The sequence below is a fragment of the Oryx dammah genome, unplaced genomic scaffold (assembly GCF_014754425.2).
Source record: "Oryx dammah isolate SB20612 unplaced genomic scaffold, SCBI_Odam_1.1 HiC_scaffold_1, whole genome shotgun sequence".
Classification (NCBI taxonomy): domain Eukaryota; kingdom Metazoa; phylum Chordata; class Mammalia; order Artiodactyla; family Bovidae; genus Oryx; species Oryx dammah.
The window spans coordinates 42,925,518-42,944,509 of NW_024070185.1; the positions used below are offsets into that span (position 1 = coordinate 42,925,518).

The 18,992-nt window shown below is 48.4% G+C and overlaps 1 protein-coding gene across 1 annotated transcript; it reads right to left on the minus strand.

Moving 5' to 3' along the window:
- Positions 1–1,188: 1,188 nt before the first annotated feature.
- DMRT3 (doublesex and mab-3 related transcription factor 3) lies at positions 1,189–14,407 on the minus strand. The gene is made up of 2 exons (XM_040247158.1): positions 13,957–14,407; positions 1,189–2,156 (listed from the first exon to the last, which is right to left on the minus strand). The coding sequence occupies exons 1-2, from the start codon at positions 14,405–14,407 to the stop codon at positions 1,189–1,191; spliced, it is 1,419 nt and encodes a 472-aa protein (XP_040103092.1).
- Between the last annotated feature and the right edge of the window lie 4,585 nt (positions 14,408–18,992).

The following is an 18,992-nucleotide window of genomic DNA, read 5'->3' on the forward strand; positions in this document are numbered from 1 at the left end:
GGAGTATAACCTGAACCTAATAGGAGTAACTGCTCTCCTTTACTGAGTACTTTCTCTATGTCAGGGACCATGCTAAGCACTTTGCTTACTTTCCACACTGTCGATTGTTTCATTTTTACTTTGTTTTTAATGAGATTCTCCATTATATAATCCCTGCTATCTTGGACTCATGGGCAGATAACTTGGACAATAACATACAAAGAGCATCCTCTTACACAGAGTAGGCACTCAGTAAGTATCTGTTGAAGAAACGAGCAGATGGAGGAATTGAATTAATTCTCTTCTTGAACAATCAATTCTGTCTTTCTGAATGCAGCCTCAAAGCTTTGCCATTCATATTTCTCAAGCAGCATCACGTTTAACTGAAACCTTGATCCATGCACTAGTAAGTAGCTTTTTTATCAAGTTTCTATTTTTAGAGATCCTCTTTCCATAGGCAGAAATGACATAAACCAAGATCATCTCCTTAGTTTATTTTTTTTCTAGAGTCCTTAGCATGCTACATTAACCTGACAAAGCTTAATCTTGTGTTCATTTCACAATATATTTCATGCAGTTCATAGCTGTGATTGGGTTTACATTGACATTACACGTTTTGATTCAGCCATGTGAAAAGAATAATTCTTAATGGAGTCTGTCTCTGAAAACTGTCCAAGCTTAAATAAGCACGTGAGTAGTTCACTCTATTAAGTGCAGTCTCTCTTTAAAATGCAAGAAGGATCTTTAGCATAGGAATATGAGGCCCCTGTTTATAGTCCATTTGCAACCAAACCACTTCTTTAGGTTTCATTACCGTGAGGAATCCTCTTTTACAGAATTGCATTCAAGTACACTACGTTACTGAAGATTCCAGGTTGAGTCTAGGGGTGGGGCCGACCTTCGGCTTTACGTCCCCAAAGACATCTTCCATGGGCCCAGGCTTTCCCCAGACCATTCTTAGCATCAGACTCTCTTTGACAACCAACATTCAGCACTAAAGCCACAGAGCAGAGCTATTTGGCATTTTCCAGTGAAGTGCAAGAAATTAAATAAGTTATGTTTTTTATTGCTAAGGTCTAGAATCAAGCAGGGTCACTTTGTCATATGGCAGGAGAAGGTATACACAGGACGTGGCCTCTCCACAAGGGGAGGGGCGCAGGGTTCAAATGCGCAGAAAATGTCACCTGGTCACCCCCATCGAGCGGCGCTTTAAGATGACGAGTTGAGTATTCGGGAGTCTGAGGAGTCAGACCTCTCGTCATAGTCATCCTCGGTGTAAATGGACTGCTTTGACACCATGGGACACCCGTCGTCGGGGATAGCGATCCGAGGGTCTTCGGGGGTGCGGGCGGGGAGGACGGGTGAGCCTCTGAAGACGCTGGTGGAGCTGGTGGGGAAAGGGCTGACGTACTGGGACCGCAGCTGGTACTGCTGCTGCAGCGTCATGGTGTTCCACAGGGTGACATCGTTGGGCAAAAAGGGGCTCGACTGGTTTCTCGCCAGAGTATTCCTCAGCATCAGCGGGTACCGGGGCGGCTGGGGAAACGGGTGCTGAAGGGGCACGGCCAGGGGGTTGGGGACCACGTTGGTGGAGTCGGCAGAAAACCTCAGCGTGTCGGGGACTCTGAAGGCCGACCCCACAGACCACTTGGACGAGGAGAGGGGGTAGGAGCTCAAGGTGTGCTCGAAGAGGTGCCCATTGGAGGGCAGCACCAGGCCCTCGGGCTCCCCAGCAGAAGTCCGGTCGGCAGCCGAGGAGGACGAGCGGCTGGAGAGCAGGACCTCCACGGCGCTCACCAGGTCACCCCCGCAGCCCTTGAGGATCAACTCCAGCACCGCGGGCTTCTGGTGGGGGAATATCTTTTTCAGCACTTCTAGGGGCGGTCTGTTGGCTTTCAAGCTGAAGGGCAGAGACACGGTCCCCGAAGGGCCCTCAATCAGGAGGTGGCTCTGCTCCCCGGGGTACTTGGGGCTGTCGGGCCGGCTCTCTGAGCTGGCCCCGTTCTTCTGGACCGCAAACCCCGCTTCGTCCACTGGCACGATCTCAGGGCTCTCGGGTGTGAAGCAGCCCTTACTTTTGGTCACGTCTGGGGAGCTCCTCTGGTCCGTGTCTTTGTCGCTGAAAGTCTCAGCATTGTCGGTGGTGCTGCCGTCCCCAAGTCGTTCTTCTGTCAAATCTGAAAAGCAGAGAACAGCTGGTTGAATCCTCTCCTGGTGTGCAAAGAACACAGGTGCTCAGGCGAGGGCCCTACCTGCCCTTTTTGCAAGGGGAACTGCTTCTCTGTGGGTTATAACATACTGCGAGCCAGAAAATTATCCAAACTATGTCATTAGCAAATGGCAAAAAACGAACAAACCCTGTAAGTAAGGATCTAGACATCAGAGTGATTTCTCAGAATGGGCTGTTCAGGAAAGCTTGCCTTCAACACAAAACGGTGCAGAAAGAACCACAACCACAGATGATGTGGCTATCTAGCAGTAACAGTCTAAATGCGGGTCAGACTGGGGATAAACACCATCCAGGGACAAACAGAAAAATGAGCTTGGGCTTGTTTTCTAGCTCCTCTTCTCCAAATGAGGGGTCTGCTGCCACCAAAGGACATCAACAGCTGCAACAGCTGGTGCACGACCCATACACCCAAGGGAAAGTTTAATATTTTAAAACCATTTTCCCTAGGCAGATTCTGTGTTATATGTGAACTAGTCATCAGTATGTTTCATCAGGGATACCATGTAGAATAACAAGTCAATATGATTGCCAGAGTGAAAGAAGCCTCCATACGTGGAAACCTCTCTTAAAAGGCCACTCGAGATCCCAGAAGACTTGGTTGCCTATAACCCGCACCAGAGGGCAAGCAACACCAGCTGTGAAACCTGGGTGTGGGACAGGCTGCAGGGAGGGAGCAAGAGATGCCTGGAGAAGGCTTATGAAACTGGAGGAAGACCCACCAACAAAACAATGTGTCTGTAACTCTAGGACCTGGGGTGTAAGAAGCTATAGGATGGACTTCAAGATACCTTCCTGAACCATATTTTAAAAAGAGAGAGAGAGAAACAAAGTAAAGCAGAGCTTTGCTGTGAAGTAAACCAGTAAACCAGTTGTAAATCTAACACTTTGGTCTAAGACATCACTCACCCCCTGATGAGGGCTAGTATTACTGTGCTAAAGAGGCAGAAAGGAAGGAAGAAGTAAGAAAGACTGGTTTGGTTGCAGAAGTAGGTTCTAAGAGACCTTTCTAATAAAGGAGCATATTCTTTATTAACAAGTTATATACAAGCAGATTTTTATCTTTCTTAAAACATGTACTGGCTGTGTCTACTCAGAGCCAATGTAACTGATCTGAAGATGGAAATTATTAATGACCCAGTTGTCAGGTTGTAAACAACCAGTTGGCCTGTGTTTTCCACTGCCTCTGCCTGAATAGCTTCATTGTCGCCTCCTCCCTGGGCACACCTGATGATGTGTAGAGAGCCAGCTGGTGAAATTTCATCAAAGCAGCATCTAAAATCCATCTCCTCCTATTTGTTGTTGTTTATTTTAAAAGCCTTAAACAAAGACCCATTTGTGAGCTTTTTTCTAATATGGGATGTACTTTAATTATAATCGAAAGACAAAACTTTGATTCTTTACAAACCAATAAATATGTTCTAAGCATAAATAAATACTTCCAAAAAAATATCCTTAAACTATATCAGTGAAACTTTTGAGTGTAAATCTGATACAAATTCATACCTATCCCAAATTTGCATTTAAACTGCTTTTTCCAATACAAAATATCAGCTGTCAGTGTGGGGACCATCTTCAGCCAACACGCATGAAGCCATTTTTGCTTTCTGTAACAATTCTGGGATATGTACAAGAGACCTTTTCCCAAGAGAAATATGACATATCCTCTTCAGCAGCATCCTAGGATTGGTGACCCAATTTCCATCTCCTGGGTTAATGTGGTAGTTGTCCTTGATCCCAATGAGAAAAACAGCAACAGAAAAGCTTCCACAGGTTCATACTGCAAGCAGGTAGACCTGTCTAAAGTCTCCTGACCCATGACCCTACACCTACCTCTTGGTGTTACTCTATCATTAAACACTTGACCATGAGCAGACAATGACAGTATGTTAACTTAGCACTGAACTCAATGCACAATTGGATCTTGGCCTCTGCTCACTGGGGCTTAGGAAAACAAGTCAAATACTCTCCCGGGGGAAATATGGACATAAAGTAAGGCTTTAAACACTGTGCTTCTCTAAACAGTTTTCTTATTTAACTTTCATTATCTATTATTATCAGCATCAAGTACTTTTATCACTGTACCCTGCAAGACATCGAGGGCAGAAAACATCAGCAGATATAAGACTGGCCCCTAACTTGTAGAATTTATTACCAAGTTGGGGAGATGAGATGCGTGTGCAGGGAGAAAGCAAACACAGCCAGGGAAAAATTGCTAAGTGGCAAATATGCACACATGGAACACAAATGTTCACAGCAGCATTATCCACAAGAGACAAAGGTTGGAAGAAACCCAGCATCCATCAACGATGGATGAACAGATAAACAAAATGTGGTCTATACATACAATCAAATATTATTCAGCCTCAAAAACGAATGAAATTCTCACATATGCTACAATATGGATGAACCATGAATATATGCTAAGTAAAATAAGGCAGACACAAAAGGAAAACCATTCTATGATACCGTTTATATAACATACCTAGAACAGGCAAACTCATGACGACAGAAAGGAAGAGAGTGTTGTCAGGGACTGGGGGAGGGAATAATGGAGATGTATAGTCTAATAGGTATTGAGTTTCAGTTAGGGATGATTAAAAGTTCTGAAAATGGAAAGTGGTAAGGGCTGCACAACATTATGAATGTGCTTAATGTCACTATATTGTATCCCTAAAATGGGTTAAAATAGTAAAATTTATGTTTGTGTGTTTTACTATAATGAAAAAGTGAAAGAAATATGATACACAGCATCACAGCAATATAAGGGATGGTGAGATTGTTTTAAAGCAAGAAACAGCTGGCTCTTCTAGGAAAGAAAGGGTAACAACAAATTTTTTTAAAGCTCTAATTTTGATATTTTGATATTTTCAAAAGCATACTTTCAAAAGCAGTGTGTGAACCTCACTTCCCATTTTAAAAGGTAACTTTTCCCCCACCCTGGATCAGTTGCAGACACTGAAGACATTTGGGGAAAATGTCTCTAGGTCTATCACCAAGTTCATTCTTCCACAGAATGCTTCAGACTACAGAAGAAGTGATTCAAAGGGCAAGTTTAGCCAAAGGAGAACTAAGGAATAATGCTCTGGCTAATCTGCCGCATCTACCATTAAGAAAATGTAGTAGTTTTTTCAAGACAGTAAAGGATGTACTGTTCCAAACAACTGGATATTGGATGGCAGGATTATAAATCAGACAATGCAAAATTTTATTTTTGAGCCTATCTTCCTGATCTGCAGAGCAGGCCACAGTCGGCAGCTTGTCCACCAGTCATGAGCCGCTGGGCTGCATGAAGTCTCTTCTGCACTCTCTTGTACCACCTTGTGTACCTGCCACTGTGACATCCCCAGTGCAGGAAGTACTTGTGGTCACTTCTCAGAGAGGGATGTTGGATTGTACTGATTTGTCCACTCTCTCTCTGCAGATTTCTGGGCTGATCAACCTCTCCGAGGGGTGTGCAGGCTATGGCCAAAAAGTGAGAAAATCTAACGTGATGTCACAGGAATCAAACGTACAAATTCAGAACATCCCAACCAACCAAGTTCAGCCCAGTTTACACCATATCCAGTGGGAAGATAGACGCTGTTGAAGGAAGCCGTGAGTGGGACACACCTATGCCGGCCACACACCTGAGCGCCACGTGAAGTCCTGCTAAGGGGTGCTGGGTAAGCAGAATCCCAGCCAACATCCAGGGATGCTGGGGTTTCAAAACTGGACAAGGGAAGGCTAGCCTCTCACCTTATACCAAGAATAACTCCTTACCCAGGAATAATGCCTACAGGGCAGAATATATGATCCCTTCAAGTTCATGGTGTCAAATGTTGGTTGTATTGTTATACCTAAACTACAAGTACTGTAAATTATTCTGTCATAAATACAGACTTTCACAAGTAATTATAGAGGGTGAATCTTGGGCCCAGTTATATAGTGTAATTTAATAACAGCTGTTTCTTTATATCTCTAGATTTTTTTTTCCTAAATGAACTTTATAAAATGCTCCTGTTGGTTTAAAATACAAAGACTTTTTGAGATATAGAAATGTGAAACTGCCAAGTAGCAAAATGAAAAACGAAATGCTCTCCAAATGTTTTAACCTCTTTCTTCTTGAAACTGACACCCTAATTCCTAGAACATTAAAGAGTAAGAATATATTTCAATTGATAATATTTTTACTCCTAATACACAGGTGCCAAAAACTGCTAGACCAAAAGTAGAAATCACTCATCTGCTACTGCAAACCAGTTATTGAAAGTGATATAATTTGCTATTTCTAAAGATAAACATCTAGACATTTAAAAATCTTCTAGATGTTCACACTTCAATTTCATATTTTTCATAATGTAGAAACACTCACAGCTATTCCTGAAATAAACTCTTCACAAGGGTAAAAATGTTTTTTGAAAGTAGATACTCAATTAAGAAGGAAATTTTTTCTCTGGAAAACAGTGCTACCAACTTCAAAAATATATCTGTGCCATAAGAAGCTACAAGACTTTAAGGACAGAAAATGAACACTCACACAAAAATGACTTCCAATCTAAAATTACAGTTTGCAAATTTTAACTTTCTTTAGTGGATTTTTTTTCATATGAAAATGCAACTTCAAAAAAATCCCAAGTATTTATTTCAGAGATTTTGAGAAAGTCTGCCACATATACGAAACAGACACTGTGCTCAAGACACAGAAAAATGAAAAACCCTCCTCACTGAGATGTAGGGGGTTTTAATCCATTCTATCCAATGATATCTACAGAAACAAAATACAGCATCCATCCAGAATAAAAAACGAAAAAAGCACTGGCATAGGGAGTGTTTGCCAGTGGGAAAGTCACTGGATTTCATTTTTTTCTGTTTGAAATCATGTCACGCATTTTGAAACATGGGATTGTGACATCCTCATGTGTTCACTTGAGCTTTGAGGAACACACCTCTAAATAACTATTTACTGATGGCTTGTTTTCAAAGCACACAAATCTCACAACAATGGCAGGGAAGAAGTCCTGGCTGGATAGGGCTTTCAAAAAAGACCACTGCCCAATCAGAAGTCAAACAAGAGACATGCTTTTTACATTTTCTGTTACCTTTATCTTGCACTGGAAGTGCTGAACCATAAAAAACCCAATGGATAAAAAGCTTAGCATACATACAGCAGGGGATGAATGTCAGTCTAAAAATCTTTCTTTTTCTTCCTGAGGTGGAGGGAAAATCTATGAAAAGTAAATAGTCATGCTTTTAAAAATCAATGACAACACTGACTTAATAACATATGAAGAAATCAAGAAGATTCCTAGGGACCAATACTTTGGCAGACATTGATATAGAAAGGGCTGGACTTCAGGAAGGATGGTTTGCAACTGTGGACTTTGTAAATCCTGCAAAAACTTATTTCTGACCTCTTTCTTGACTCTGAAAGGAATATTTTTCAAGAAGCAGGAGGGAAATTATCTATAAATATACAAGTACGTTTGGTACTTATAAAAATGCAGCTAGCTACTTATTCAGCGGTCTATTTAACAAGTTTTAAATCTTTTACCAAGTGCCCTTCCACTGTGCTAGGTAAGATTACACAGAGATGATCAAAGCATTTACCTTGTGACCCCTGAGAGGCTTACTGTTTACTAATGAACATTTTGCAAAATTTCCAAGTTACCTATGCAATGAGTCGTATTTACATTGAAACACAGCAGGTAACCCAAAGGCCAGCAGCTGGGCAGACTGTATTCATGGGAGGCAATGTTGTTGTAAACAGTCGTATAATGGCTATGAATGGAACATATACTGAACAAGTAATAATTACGGGGTGGTGGGGCAGAACACTGATCTCTGCTTCGCAAAATTTATGTCTGCCTAGTCACTGGCATCAAAAGAGATTAGAGATTTGTTAGAAAACCAATGATGTGAATGTTAAGTTTTCCATAATATCGTTATTCAGCAGTTGATTGTGCTGATTTTCTTATAGTTGTTTAACTGTATAGTAAGATATAAAAAATTAAAAATAAAGCCTGCCTAGTTATGGTTTAGTTTCCCCTCAGTTTCTTCAGAGGACAGTGATTTGCAGGGCTCAAACAAGAGGGTGACTCCCTAAAACCACATGGGACTCTCCGACGCTATGTGACAGGATCCCAAGGTGATGGGCCTGCAAGGGCCAGCATTCCACTACTCAGGCCCCAACCTCTGCCAGGAGAGGCCATGCAAACCCCAATGCAAGGCCCAACCCGCCATCAGAGCCGTATGACACAAGACATGGGGGTCTAGGACCTGAGTGACTAATGGCTGAGGGGCCACAACAGGTTCAAAAGCCAATCGAAGGAGAAAAGGAAGAGAAAGGGGAGGCAGGCAGGCAAGTAGGTTTTCAGTGGACTCTCTGCAACATTTCCCAGAAAGGGGCTCGGAGTCCTCCAGGGCGTTGATTTATGAAGACTTACTCCCTTTCCCTCTGTAAAGCTGTTAGCTGAAAGTGCTGACTGGCTGCAGTGAAGAATTTCTCATCAATGCTCTTTGATTGTATTTTGCAAACAAAATGCCTGTTGCTTGGTAACATTTCACTTGAGCCTGACCTTCCCCGAAAGTTATTGCTATCAGATTCGATTTACACTGTCCTCTTGTGATTACTGTAATCTTTTAAACTCGGGAGTTCATCCATCAGGGAAAAGAAAAGTTGGTTGTGTAAGTCGAGAACAGGACTGTCCGCCAGATTTATAACCCAGAGGGGTGGTGTGCTGTGTGGGGGGAGAGGTTTTGTCCTGGGTGGCAGGGAAACTCTGGTTCTGAGATGTGGAAAACGCCCCCGGGGTTCCCTACTCCCGGCGCTCTAACTTCTGGGGGCAGTTTGGGCTCCCCCGGCAGAAAGGGGCCTGGAGACTAGCCACAGCTACGCCAGAGGGGCGCCCAGGGCAATGGGGCTTGGTCCGCCTCCCAGGCTGGAGCTGCCAGATAAAATTGTCTGCAGGATGCCCAGTGGAATCTGCACTTAGGAAAAACAATAAAGAATGTTTTAGAAGTCTGCCCTTTGCAGTATTTGACATCCTATTTTTGTGTATGTTTATTTGTAGGCTTTTTGCTAAATCTGGCACTCTGCCGAAGCAGGGAGGTGGCAGGGAAGGAGCGGGTAGCAGGAGAGCAGAGAGGCGAGGCGAAGCTGAACGGGGAGGGCCAAGCGGGCGCTGGTCGAGCCCTGCCGGTGGGGCTGAGCGCCCACCGCTCACTGCAGAAGGAGCTGGGGAAGGAGGCAGCCTCGGCTGCGATGCCACCGGACAGCGACAAGGTCCGAGGGGAAGCGGTCCAGGGCAGCCGCAGGGGAGCCACAGGCACTCGGCTGCCACCACAAAACGGCTGCCATGGCTTCTATGGGTCTCCCGACTGTCCCAGCTCCAGCCCCGGGGTCCCCGACCAGTCACCCGCACTTGCCGAGCTCAGCGCAAAGGGCCGGGGAGCCAAGGCAGCCACTGGCGGGGCGAGGGAGGGAAAGACCGGGGCTGGGGGCTGCCCCCGAGCCGGCCACTGGTCGGGCTTGGAAGAGACCAATCAGCCTCGCGTCTTCCTTTTGGTTTGGTTGGTTTTTATTGCTTAAAACTAAACCCCTCGCCCCAAATCAAAACGTCTGCAGTAACCAGAGCCTGTCTTAAATTCTTAGGTGCGCTTCAGGAAAGACTTCGAGCTCTCCTACCACTTTCCCTGTGCTTCAATCCCTGGTCGTTGAGCATTTCCCACCCTGGCCTGGACTAGCGCTCTGCCCACAGCTCAGGATCGGTGCAGGGGTGTGTGTGTGTGTTTTAATTAAAAGTAAAATTTAAAATTAGGAAGCTGACAAGACAGGACCTAATCAAGCTGAACTGAAAAGCCGAGAGTAAGCTTCAGGATGTAAGGAAGTGCCGGCCAGGAGGTAAAATAAAAGGCAGTTTTCCGAAATCTCCCAACTTCCCTCCCTACAGGTCTCTTGATTTGCTTCTTTTCAGGAGAAATAAACAGGAAAGAAGATCCTACTTTTCTTAATCCTGCTCTCTTATTCCTAATCAAATATGATGCTTTCGATTTACCTTCAGGAAATGTTAAAACTTGCTCACACATTTCTTTTGATAGCAGATGTAAACCTAGCGAGAGTCTATAGCCACAGACCTGTCCTCTCTCAGCCCAAGGAGACCCAGGACACTCTTCAGGAAGCAGAGGAAGACGTGGGGGGAGGGAGCCACACAGGAATGTAACTTTAGCTTCCCACCTTGGTCATGACCCTTAACTTTCCTGAGCTCTGGAGCGCAGTCCAGAAAGGCAGGCTTGGCTGGCTGAAGCTGCTGACTCAGATACACTAAGAGGTGAAAGATGTTCAAGCTTCCCTAGATATTTTCATGACGGGAAGGAGGAGGGGAATGAGAAGGATGAAGAGGGAATGGGAGAGGAACGAATCGACAGGGTAGATTTAAAGAAGCTGAGACTAGAATTTGAGGTTCCATCAAAATCTACTAATTCCAGGCCAGTCATAGATGATACTCGAGCAGCAGGGGAAATGTACTCTCAAAAAAGAAAAAAAAAATGCTCTAATCCATTGCTAAAAGTAATAATCTGAGAATATGAAATTTCTCCTTAAAACCACTGCCACTTTTAAAAGGATGTTAAACATGATACACCATTAGATAATATAATTCCTGTTCCTTTAAAGAATCTGAAGCATAATTTGGGAAATAAATTTCTTCCAGCTACAAAGCAGAGTTTTAGTATTAATGTTGCTCACTGCACAAGGTGTTTTTTCTCCAGCAGTTGCCCAACAAACATTCCCTTCTCCAGGGCACGTGCTTTTCTTAAGGATCTCTGGAGAGGGGGAAAGATACCGTGTGTGTGTTTCTGCACCTGCATTTGTAGCCAATAAAAAAAGCCAATGTCTCCACAGCTATGTACTTGAACAAAATCTCCATAATCCCACAGAAACAAATCTCTATAAATCACCAGGAGATATTCAGATTCCTAATGGTCTGTGAGGACTTCCCTGGTAGCTCAGCAGTAAAGAATCCGCCTGCAGTGCAGGAAACATGGGTCAGATCCCTGGGTCGAGAAGATCCCCTGGAGAAGGAAATGGCAACCCACTCCAGTATTCTTGCCTGGAAAATTCCATGGACAGAGGAGCCTGGCAGCCTACAGTCCATGGGATCACAAGAGTCACACAGGACTTAGCGACTAAACCACCACCACCCACCAGTGGTCTGTGAACTTACTGTACATGTGGACCTACAATTTAAATAGTGCTTAAGTAGTGAGCTAAGAAGTGAGCTAACTTCCCTAAGTAGTGAGCTACTTGCCCAGGACCATACTTAACAGCCTTCTCAGTATGCATGGTAATACATACAAATAAATCCTAAGAACACCTGTAAAAAAATACGTACAGCAACCAACAGTCCCATCCAAGCAGTTCTCCCTAACTTAAATCCCAAACGGGCTTTCTCCGTATAAAGCACTGCATAGAGCTGATCCGCTTGTGTGCCTGCCTTCCTATCGGAAAACAACTATCTAGTCCTTTCCTGCCCTCTCTCATCGTCATCAGATTGGAGACTGGCTTTTTTGTTGGTGTTAAATGGAATTATGGGATCGAACCAATTGAAAGAAGAAAACAAAAGTTACATAAATAAGATGTGCAAGGTACACAGCAGGACCAGCTGTAAACTGAGCTGCTGGTCCCTGACAGCTTAGTCCCCCAAAGCCATCCCTCTGACCTCTTCTTGTGTCAAATCCTATTCTCCTTCGCAATTACTGGTTTTTGATTTGAAAGGCTGAGGCTATCCGGGAACACTTGGTTCCCAGTGAAAGACAGCACACCAGGCTTGGCATGTCTGGTTGCAATCAGTCTCCCTCTCTTCCTCACCCCAAGCTTGTATCTTTCTCCAGCCGTTGCTGCTGCTGCTCCGCCTTTCTGCCTGCCCTCACTCCCCACCTCTCTGGGCTGTTTTTGGTCTCGATGCTTTCGAAACGGTGAACTTTGGCTATCCCAGAGAACAGGTGTGAAGAGCACAGGATGTGAAAGGAACCAAACCCCTCTTGGACAGGGACCCCAGAACCCAATGCACTATTATGGGGGTGCTGCCTGCACTATCACAAACGCTGCCCGAGTGTTAGGGGAAATGGAGACAGAGGAAGTAGAAATGGGAAGGTTCAGAAAAGTCACTGGCATAGATCAACTTTGAGAACGGAGACAAAACTCTCCTAGTTACCTGCCCTAATTTAAAAGAGAAAAAGGTTCTTTCCCCTCCCCTCTGACTCGTCTGTAAAACATGAAGAGATCACACTGACAAGAGAGAGTCACCAGGAAGTGAGTGGACATACTCAGGGCAAGGTTTATATCCTACCCTGGATTAAACAGTCACAAAAGCCACGTTCAGCAAACTCACTTCTGTCCTTAAACACCCAGTTCTGCTCTTCACATAAGATGTTCTCAGAGGTTGGGTCTGCAGAGCATAACTGAGGAACAGGGCAGCAGAACTGAGCCTGCCAGGCGGCCTACCAGCTTATCCCCAAGAAATGGCATGTCCCTAGCTCCACCCAGCAATCCAGTGCTCCAGAAAGCCTCTCTCCAGAAACCAGAAGTATTGCATTTTGGAGGGGAGGTAGTTAGGGGTAGGCGGAAGCTCTACCATTAGGTCCACCCACAGGAGGGCTTTGGTCCTTCGAGAGCCTTCCACCTCTGAGTCCCAGCATACCTCTCAACCCTCTCCCTGAGAAGATGGGGTTTCTTTCCTTTGCACATCTGCCCCCAGTGAAAGGGAAACACCAAACACCTGTCCACTGAATTCCAAGGGGTTAAAAACCAAAGGAGCACTTAGGTTGGGCAGGACAGTCACAAGCTAGTAAGTCTCCAGGAGGAAAGGCTCCAGTGGGGTGTGCAAGGTTTTGGTGGCCTGAAGGAGGGAACTGGATAAAAAGGTGGGTAGGGGCATCTGCGCAGCTCCAAGCCTCAGGGCAGACCCCTGCTCTCTAGAACACAGTGGAGGGGGAGGAGGAGAGGAGAGGGCCGCGGGAGGCCCAGGCCACGGAGAACTGGGGAAAATGCTCTCCAGGCGTGGCCTTCCTCACTGCAGGTCAGGTTTTGTCTTTCTTTAAAACCGCAGACTGCAGAGGACTGCCTGCGAAATGGTATTACAGGACCTGAACTCCTGCAAAAGGAGTTGGTTGGCTCTGGGTGCACCGAATTGAGTCCCCGCTAACAGTTTGGGGAGTCTTTCTGGTCCCTTTCTACTATTGCTTCTAAACAAGTCTTCCTTCAACAAACCGCACAAGGCTGGAGACCACAGCAGACTACCAGAAAGGCTTCAGGTTCGCTCCAGTTGCCGGGTGCCGAGAAAATCGCCCAGAGTAGGCCAAACCGCGGGCCTGGGCTCCTTCTCTGCTCTCCCGTCCCAGCCTCCAGATGCGAGACCTCTCAAGCCTACAGTCGGAAAGCCTGGAGTGTGTGCGCCCGCGTGGATTTTAATCTGGTCCTGTTTCGACCTCTTTATCTATCCGTCCCCTTAAACTTAGAGAAGGCACTTGGCGAGCCCGAGGCGCCTTTCCTGAGGGCACCTGGGTTCTACCTCCTACCTCGCCGGGTCCAGACTGAACGCCGCTTCCGCCGAGGGAGTCAGGACCGGCTTGGCTGGAGTTGGGGGGGTAAGGTCGCGCCCAGCCCACTCCCGCCACACTCGCCTTCGGGCCTGCCGGCCAAAGCCTCCAGAGCTGCTTCCAAGGGTTTCCGCCCGGGCGCCAGCCCGGCCCGGCCCCGCCGCGGCCCTTACCTGGCTTGGCGAGCGGCGCCTGCAGCGCCCCGGGCGGGGGCTCGGCGGCCCAGCGCAGCGCGGCGGCCGCAGCCAACTCGGCGGCTGGGCGCGACGGCGGCTGCGACGGCTGCGAGGTCGGCGGCGGCTGCGGGGCGGCGGCGGCGTCTCCCGGCGGCGGGGGTCCCGGCAGGGCGCGCAGCGAGTCGGGGATGAGGCTCTCGAGGCTCTCGTTGGCCTGCTGCCTGCGCAGCGCCACCTGCGCCGCCATGACCCGCTGCCGCTCGATGATGAGGATGCACTTCTCGCAGGTGCAGTCTTTGAAGCGGCAGTAGCGCTTGTGGCCCTTGAGCCAGGACAGCACGCCGTGGTTGCGGCAGCGCGCGCACTTGGGCGTGCGCTGCAGGGGCGCCCGCGGCGGCTGCGACACCGGGCCGCCCATGTACAGGTAGGGGGAGCCGTAGCCGTTCATGCCCCGGGCTCCCGACAGAGCTGGCAAGCTGGCGGCGGGAGCCGGTACGGGGCCGCTGGACGGCGGGGCTGAGAGGCCCTCTCAAAAGCGGCCTCCGGGCGGCGCAGTCCTCAGTCCCGCAGTCCAGGCGGCCTCGAGCGCTTCGGAGTGGCTGGAGGGGCCGCGGCCGTCTTTACGGCTCCCGACGGGCGCTTCCCTACTCCGAGTCGGCCGAGTCTCCGCCCGCCGCCCCTTTGGCCGGCACGTCCTCCGCGGCCGAGGCGCGGCGGCGGCTGCGGGGAGCCAGCGAGAGCTCTGGTTAAGGTCTGAGGCGGCTCGTCTGCAGCTCCCGCGCGCAGACCGGCCGGCACGTCCTCCGCCGCCCTCCCCCCGCCTCCCTCCCCCGCCACCCCCACCTTCGGGGTCCCGGTCTCCTGGCACTCTCCACCCCACTCCACTCCACGCCTCCTTCCTTCTGCCCGCGCCTCTCGAGACCCTGCGCTTCACTCTCCCTGCTACCTGCCGCCGGGCCACTCTCACGGGGGCGCTCACAGCCCCCTCCTCCCCGCTCCCTGCGCCTCCCCTGCTTGCACGGGAGGGACTGCAGCACTCGGGAGGCGGCAGCGCCCTCGGGGCGGGGAAGGGAGGACCAGCGCGGATGAGAGTGAGGGTGCCTCTGGGCGAGGCGGGTGGCAGTTCCCCTTCAACTCTCTTCCCGCCTCCCTCCAGGCCCGATTTGGCGGCACCGGGCCCAAGGCGGCTTTCATTCCCACACTTGGCCACAGAAACACGGCTGGGGGAGAACCGGAACCTATCTGAGCGCTGCGGATGCACTAGGGTCCCGGCGCGAAAAGAGGTTTTAAGTTGCGGGGAGCCAGGCCCTGCGGCCACTGGCTGGAGAAGTTGGGGGTAGGGCATTTGAACTGGTTCGAGAAATGGAGGCTTTCTTGATTTCTTTTTGCAACGTTTTTTGTTTTTTTCTTTTTGCCGCTGCAGAAGAAAATGCTTTTGAAAACCTGCTGGTCCAAGGACGACGACCCGTTTTGCAGGCTATTTCAAAGGGGAAAATAGTCCTCCCTCTGTGGCGCAGAGTTTACCTTTCTACACCTTCACGTTGTAATAAAAGATAAAGTCTCTGTCCTGAAAAGCCGGCAAGTGCTCTTTTGGAGTTTGTGTTTAAGCACTGGGTCTAAACTTTCGGAGAGCGAATGGAGGGGCCACGCTAGCGCCCCCAAAGTTACCGCATATGATCTGCCCCCTGCCCAACGGTCTTTGAGAGATCAAACGGAGGTCTCGCATCACCCCATTCAAACGCCCGCGGACTCAGCAATCTAGTTATGAATAAGGGATGGGGCCACCCCACCCCCACACCAGTGTCTTTGGGTGGGAGAGGGCCTTTGCACAGATGACAGTGTAAAACTTTGTTTAAAGTGATACTTGTGTGTATGGGTTTGGCCTAAAGCAGAATACCTCCACAAATGCACAGAAATGCTCCCCTAATGGGAGAAAACAAGAAAAGCAGTGGTTACTGCGGCGCAGGGTAGCACAACGGCTCAGTGCGAAGAGGCGCGATGGTAATCCCGGAGCCGTCTTCAGAAGGCAGGCTTCAGAGAGCGCACCCTGAATTCATCTCTTGGCGGTCTGGACGAATCCAATGCGAATCCGGAGCGTAGACCAGTCGGCTGCAATGGTCAACCGGTCGGCGCCTCTCAGCTTTATTCTGCATTGCTTTGGAAGCAAACAAACAACCCGAAAACGTCTGTGTGTGTGCTGTGAATTCAAGTACCACCAGGCGTTCCAGCAGCCAACCCTCCGCCTAAAAGGGCGATTCCGGGAGGAGAGGAGGTTAAAAAGTGAACCTGACTGTGTATGTTTCCCTTGAGGCCCTTGGCTGCCCCCCACCTTCCCCATTTCAGACCTGCGGCCCTCGTGGGGCGCAGAAAGGAACCCCCAGCAAGAGACTGCTAACCTTAGGAGGCTTGCTTCCAAAACTTCTTAGGGCACAGACCCCTTAGTCTTACTCCTAACCCCCACCACGTCATCAATCTCTCCTCCCAAACTTCGCGAGGAAAACAAGCCTTAAGGCACTACAACTGAGAGGAACTTGCAAAAATTCTCGGGACTGGAGGCCTGGGTCACCCGCAGCGCTGTGGCCCAGAGGCTTGGAAGTGGGAAGTTCACAGTGAGAAACACATAGAAGGCCTAGAATGACACTGAATCTGGGACACTGAAATCTCTAAATCTCTTGGAAATGCAGAGACCACAAACTTTTCAAAGCCAGATTTCTCCCATATTTCCTTCAAATAAATGGTCAGCAAAACCAGGAGTATAAGAAACCTGAGAGTAATGATTTTTTTTTTTAAAGGAAAGCAGCAGAGCTCAGCACCAGGTTTGGGGGACATTTCCACTACAAGGCGACCCACTCTCCCTCAGTCACCTAGTCACCCTGTCCCTTTGCCACTCAAACAGTCTTGCATTATTCGGTCCCCGGGGCCCCCGTTTCACTCCAGTGCACATAGGGGCTGAGACCTAAATACTCATTTGATATAGTGCAATAATCCTTTTCTCATATTTGATGGGAATGTTTTCCATATCCCAGTATTTGACAACATCTCCCTATAGGGACAGGTTTGTATTTATGTTGGTAAAATATCCCCTGCCTCAAAGTCTATTGTAACCCAACACCTGACAACCCCTAGTCCCATTTCTGTTTGCAGAAAGGGTTTATTCAAGCACATAATGGGATCCCAGCAGAAAGCCTTTCAGAACAAGGGGCTATGGTAAACTTCACCACATGAACTCCGTTTCCAGGGCTATTAAGCTTTTAATTGGAAAATAGCAGAGGAAATTTCAAGGTGACTATAACGTGTTAGTAGTTAGTGTGGAGAAGAAAAGCCGGAGCGGGGATGAATGTAGAAAGCATATGGTGCGAATCACATTTAGGAGGAGAGGCCTGCCGCTTAGCAGAACTAAGTCCCGGCGGCTTATATACTTATGGGAAAAATCATCAAAGAAATTGGAAAGGAAGCAGTGAGGGTTACAAGTAAGTGTAACCTCGCTAGACTGGATCCACTCAGTCCTGCTCTGGGTGGGTGGGTGTGGGTGCGCGCGCGCACGTGTTCAAACCACAATGGGTAAAGTTGTGTGTGTGTGTACGCGCGCGCATGTGTTCAAACCACAATTAACCGGGTAAAGCTGTGATAGGTATTAAAGAGTCAAAGGCTGTAACACAAGTGTGCATATGTGGTTCTCTTTCTCTTGGCGCGCACACAATCTCACGGGGTGTGTGTATATCTAAAAGTTAAAAACACAGTGCTAGTGCTCAGAAACTGAAGATGTCCTGATTGGAAGCTGCCCCTCACCGCAAGCAACACTTAATCAAAAGGACAGTTTCATATTGTCCCAGATGTATAAATACATCAAGAAATTTTCTGCTTTGCTGGATTCTCATGGAGGAGGAGGTCAAGGTTCTTATACTGCTGTTTAAACCTCGACCACGGTGACACTGAAGACTGGGGCATGTAGAAAGCCTTTTTATGTTTTTATTTTTTTTAGAAAGCCCCTTTAAAGCAGGACAACGAACTCCCTCTCCCCACTCAAGAATTTTTCAATTCTCACCCTGTCCACCATGCCTCTCAGCATCACTCATTGGTCAGCTTCACATTGAAAGGGGGGAACAAATGTCCAGTGAGGCATTTGTTTCTAGAGGGGAAACCAGCAATCGATTTCTTGAGGTGACAATGATGCCCCGGTCTGCCACATTTGGGAGAGCCTCCTATACACCCCATGGATCCCCGAAGTCACCCTCTGAGGCGCAAGACAGAGGACAGAGACCATGCGACCAACGAGTGATTGAAATTGCGCCTGACCGGCGAGGGACGCGGCTAAGCAGAAGGAAGATCCTGGAGTCTCGTCCCACACCAGTTTGGCATCAGGCTGCCTGAGGATCTCGGCGGCGGAAGCTTTTCGGAACAAACGGGACCTAAAACGGCTTGCAACCCCACCAGCCCCGTACAGATGCGGCTGCCTGGTCCTTCGTATTCTAGAACTCTGGAAACCAGCAACCGCTCACGCCAAGGTCGCGCCTGCCCCTACCATCTAAGGCGAGTGTAGGGGTGTCGCTCCCGCACTGCATCTGAGGCGCGGCGACATCCGCCGAGCGCTTCCCCTGGGCCGGGGCCGCGGGGCCCTAGGGCACCCGGGGCTCCTGGGTTGAGTCGCACACAACCCGCCGGCAGCGGGAGGGCGTGTGGGGACCCGGGGCGGTGGTCAGATCCCTATACCGTTTTAGAAGAGGGTCGCCTCGGCAGCCTGCTTTCTGTGCCAAAGGAAAAGGAAAGCATGTACCCTCCGAGACAAAACGAGAGCAGCCCGGACTTTTAAGTTTTAAGACAATCTTTTCTCTGCGACTCCAAAAACCAAAAAGGGTCGGGAAAATAACTTTAAGTAAGTTAGAGAAAACTTAAAGAAACAAGAGTTTCTTTTCCCCGGAGTATTTGCTTTCGGGGCTCTAGTGCAATGCCCCAGAACAAGCCCCCTTTCCAGAACTCTCTGCCGACTCCTCGGCAGTCCGAGAATAAAGTTCTGCGGGGTGATGCGGAGAGAG

Bases quoted from the DNA above. Each gene is read 5' to 3' on its own strand.
- DMRT3 (XM_040247158.1), bottom strand. From the start codon at position 14,407: ATGAACGGCTACGGCTCCCCCTACCTGTACATGGGCGGCCCGGTGTCG. The intron at 2,157-13,956 runs GTAAGGGCCGCG...TCTGCTTTTCAG, and splicing joins GGCGCCGCTCGCCAAGCCAG to ATTTGACAGAAGAACGACTT.